The sequence below is a fragment of the Wickerhamomyces ciferrii genome, contig 00056 (genome assembly GCF_000313485.1).
Source record: "Wickerhamomyces ciferrii WGS project CAIF00000000 data, strain NRRL Y-1031 F-60-10, contig 00056, whole genome shotgun sequence".
NCBI lineage: Eukaryota > Fungi > Ascomycota > Saccharomycetes > Phaffomycetales > Wickerhamomycetaceae > Hansenula > Hansenula ciferrii.
In genome coordinates, this window is record NW_011887684.1 from 1 (window position 1) to 4904 (window position 4904).

At 31.7% G+C, this 4904-nt stretch overlaps 1 protein-coding gene across 1 annotated transcript; it reads right to left on the reverse strand.

Annotated features, from left to right (window-relative positions):
• Positions 1-470: 470 nt before the first annotated feature.
• BN7_2434 (uncharacterized protein) lies at positions 471-4880 on the reverse strand (the record flags this gene model as incomplete). Its single annotated transcript, XM_011276953.1, has 1 exon — positions 471-4880. One exon carries the CDS (start codon positions 4878-4880, stop codon positions 471-473), a length of 4410 nt encoding a protein of 1469 aa, XP_011275255.1.
• Positions 4881-4904: the final 24 nt, after the last annotated feature.

The following is a 4904-nucleotide window of genomic DNA, read 5'->3' on the forward strand; positions in this document are numbered from 1 at the left end:
GACTTGAAGTTTTAGGGTAGTGGGCATAGTATAGTAAACAGGGTTTTTTTGATTCTCTAACAATTAGTTGGTAGTCTACTGGTAAGAAGCTTGCGTAACAGCTTTTTACCAGATTAGTTTTTTGTTAGTTCGAAATTTATTGCCAGGCTTTTTTTTTGCTTGTGCAACTGTCCCAAAATGGAAGGAGTGTCGTTTTTCGTAGCTTACCTTTGAAGTTTTTCGTTTGATGGGACGTTCAGGTCCTAAAAAGAGCGCAAAATACTTGAGTCCCAGCGTCTGAAGTTCAAATAGCTCATGTTTTTGGCGTTCGGTGGATTTCAGACTCTTGTTTTTCTTTATTGAACCTGAAATCTGCCATAATGTTAACTACAATATTAAAAAATTTAATATACACAATATAATTTATATTTACAACTAATATACATATTTGTGACATAACTATACTTTATCATGTCCAATTCACCTAAAGCTTAAGGATCAAAAACTTCTTTTCTATTAATATAAGCTTGTTTACTAACCAAAACTCTTTTGCTTCTTCTCAAAACACTTTTATCAAAATCAAACACTTCCAATTCGTGCACTATGGTTTTCACATCTTTTAATAGCACATTAACAACCTTATAAGAGGTAAGAGGATTAACTACCCAATTATGGTGATCCAAGTCATCATCATTCACAGTTTCATAGACCATAAACAATCCCAATTCAAACTCATCTTTTACTTTCTTTTCCCCATTATTTTCTATTATTTGGCATTTATAGATACTTAGACAACGACCTAAACAACAATAAGATTCCATTTCAATATCGAAAAGTTCTCCTATTGGATTGATACCATCAGTTGTAATATAATTGTGGATCAATACACTTGATTGTTTTCTTCTTAGTTTTGAATCTTTTAAACCGAGTTGTCCAGAAACCACCTCTTGTAAATTTTGTTGGCTGAGTTTTGGAGCTTGAATTGTGAGCGTTTTTGAAACACAGCTTATTTCTGATGTTCTTCTAGAAAAGATCCTAATTTTGTGGATTTCATTACCTTGATCATCATATAACTGAAATTGTCCGTTTTTAATTAATCTTAAAACAGCAAGCTTCACTGATGCTGGAATTGTATCAAAATTGATTTGTTTGTTGTTTTTTTTCTCTTCTAACAAATGGAATTGCTTCTCAACTTCAGCCTGTCTTTCATAATCTGTTAAAATATCACCAGGTTTTGAAATTGATAATGATTTGATACAGTTAATATTGAAAAAGGTTTTGTTCTTGATTGGTGAATCCATATTCTCTAGATACCGATCAAGAACATTAAAAAAATTGTAACTTACTATAGCTTTTCTGGATAATGAAATTCCATTAGATCTGGTACCATGGTGCTGTTTTTTAATTATTCCAACCATACGTTCATTCTTAAAGGTATTAGCAAACTTCAATGAACCAACACTCAATAAAATTTCCTTCACATGAATCAACTCGTGCAAGAAAACCGATCTAAAATTTTTCAATTCCGGGGTATGTGTCTTTATCAATTTTTCAAATTTCAAAACAAATGTTTTGATAATTTCATCCATCAAATCTATTTCTTCTCTTGTAACCTTATTTTGAAACAAAAAACAACCAATCTTTCTCAAGGTCTTAATCAAATCTTTCAATTTATCATCCAAGCTGGTATATTCAATCAAATCAGGAAGCAAAAGCATAACATACAGGAGAGTATCTGCACATAAATATTCACCAAGATCTTGAAAATTCTTAGAAAACTGGAAAGGAAGAAACTCATTAGAAACTGACAAACATTGCTTGATTTTGGATTTCTCAAATTGTGTTAATGAAAGATGTTTATGCTCATAATTTTCTCTAAACAATAAATTCAAGAAATTTCTCACAAAAAACTCAAGAATGGAATGTAAGGGGTCCATTATAGGCCCAAATCCAAGAGAAAAGGCTTTGCTGAATGTCAGAAGACGACCAATTCTATTATAACCAGTTATTGTTCTTAGATGTGGGTTTTTATCAAGGTCCAGGTTTCTTATTTGCTCCCTTGTTGTGAAATCTTTTCTCAATAAATTAAAATTAGCTCTATTCAAGGTAAGAATCCCTTGACCCACTCCTGATGTACCACGTAATGAATCAAAACGTGTTGCATTATATACATTATGAAACTGATCAAAATTGTTTCTGATTTGAATCTTATTGATGCTAAACGGATCTGAATAGATCATTTTTCCATCCAGACCTTTTTTGCTTGTCATATACATCATCTTGTATAGGAAGCAATACCTGCAGGGACAGAGAGAATTATGACCAGTTGAAAGTAATATTTTGCTCACTGCTGGGAAATCACCTGTTATATTTGCTAATATACCAAAAACTTTCAATTCTACACCAAATGGATCTAATGCTGTCATACCTTGAGTTTCCAACTGGGCCATATCATCATAAAAGCAATCCATATATGAATCCACAACATAATCTGAAGGAAGTTTAGCTAATGGCAAAATCATCAGCCTCCACATATTGGATAAATCAGAGCTATCAGCCCCCAAGTCTATCAGGTTTAATAGAATAGGCCAAACAGAAGTTTTCTTATCTATAGAAATTCCGTCAAGACTTAGGTGAAAAGATAGAGTGAAATGTTCAAAATAGTGGGTATCGTTAGATTCTAGAACAGTACCATCAGATAAAACAGATCTCAAAGTTTCATTTTTAAGCTTCTTAACATATTCTCCATTATAAAAATTGACTATTGTTGAAGAATCAACATCTTCTTTTTGAACTTTCAATATTTTTTCATATGTGGTTTTGTTATTTAATACAGAAAGTATAAAAAGTTGAGGACTAAAATAAATGAAGTATTCACAGCTAGCCATAGAATTAACAGTTTTACAAACAGGACAACTCCATGTTCGCTTGAGCTGTTCATGAACTGACATTGTTTGGTGAACATGATAGGAATACGATGTGCTGCACCTTTTGGCACAGACACCAATTTTGCTAGCTAAACGGCTTGCAAGAAGAAAATTAATGAGTGTTTCTTCGAAGCGATCAACATGACGAAACGAAATATCAATTTCTTTTAAAATTCTTTTGATTCTATCCAATTCAGCACGACGTGACTTTTTAGCTGATTTTCCTTGAGACTGAGTATTACCAATATCTGCAGCATTAGCAACATCTTCATCGTCGTCCAATTCTAAATCTTCCATTTCATCAATACCTCTAGCAAATGAAGCCTCAAACGATTTAACGGTACGGTCTCCATTTTCACGAAGCTTTGTAATGGGATTACCACTCTCGTTTGGTCCCATTAGCATTATTCCCATCATTCTAACTCTTTTCAATAAACCGTTTGCATAGGACTTTGTAATTAAACCTTTTGTATAGTCTTTTATAAAGTCTACGTTTAAACTTTCAACTGGATTTGCTTTAAGGTAGTCAAGATATCTTTTTTTAAACCAAAGGAGAGAGGAAATAGAGGATGATTCTACATCATTTGATAAGGTTTGCAAAATATCTAGATTATTTAAAAACCGGGAGTCTGATGTACCTTGTGAATCTTCATCTTCATCTTCATCTTCATCTTCATCTTCATCTTCATCTTCATCTTCATCTTCATCTTCATCATCACCACTATCATCATCTTCTTCTCTATTTTCTTCATCATCTAGTTGATTCTCAGCATTTGCATCATCTATCTGGTTTAGATACTGGGTAACGCCCTGTGATAATTCATCATCAATAGATAGCTCACTATCATTATCATACTCAGCATCTCTTTCCTCTCCAAATGTTATCCCTGGTGCATCAGACTCTAAATCAGATGCTTCTATTTGATAATTAGGCACTCTATTAAATTCTTCGACTTCAGCACTACCTCCAACATCAATATCCATAGACAAATCTTGTTGTAAATTATCCCTATCAGCACGTTCATTTTCTATTGAGGATATTGAATTCTCTTCCAAGTTTTCACCAGATCTTTTAATAGCTTCTAGTAATTTAATCTTCATATTTTCAGGAAGTGTTATATTCTTAGATTTAATTAATGAAGCTAATGTACGTCCATTCCTTCCATTTAAGAAGATAGATGTTGATATGACTAGTTGATCTTTCACTGATGTCTGTTCATTATTGGTTGATGTTGTAGAATTATCAATATTAATATTATGATTGAAATGTTTTATAGTATGGTTTAAATCAATAATGAATTTATCAGTGTTTAATTTTTCTTTACAAATAGCATTTAAATTATTACATCTTTTCAAAGGAATCATCATGACCTTATTCTGAGCATTTTTACCACCAGCTTCAGTAACACCATCTGTTTTATTATTTGGTACCCTAAATAACATTTTTATATGAACTAAATTTAAATGATGAAATTGCTCTAAATTTTTCAGAAACTTTTCTTTCAAATTCTCTTTATAGTAAGTTGTTATTTTTGCTTTTAAAAGGTTTATTGTTTTCAGTTCAACCCCATATTTGGTAGCTGAACGTGTTAATAACTCTAAAACTTTATATATTGTAGTCATGATTATTAGTTGAACTAAAATTATTGAATTTGGATGTATAGAAATTTTGTTTATCTCTTGCTCATTTTGAATTTCTAGTAGATAATTGAAATGGAGTTTGAGTGTGTTCATAATTTCATTGATCGTTTCAGTATCAGCTAATGAGAATATATCCAAGGTATTTTTTTCTAATATGGTTTTGATAGTGAGGTTTTGAATAAAATCTGTAAACAATACTATGTTCTTTCTTAAGTTAATTTCTTCTTCTCCAATTAGATTTGGTAGGTTCAATATTGATTTGATGTCTTCAATCTTTGTAAGATAAACATAACTTATGCTACTTTCCACCTCAAATCCATCCATGACTGGCATGTTTTTGAGATCGAAGCCTGGGAA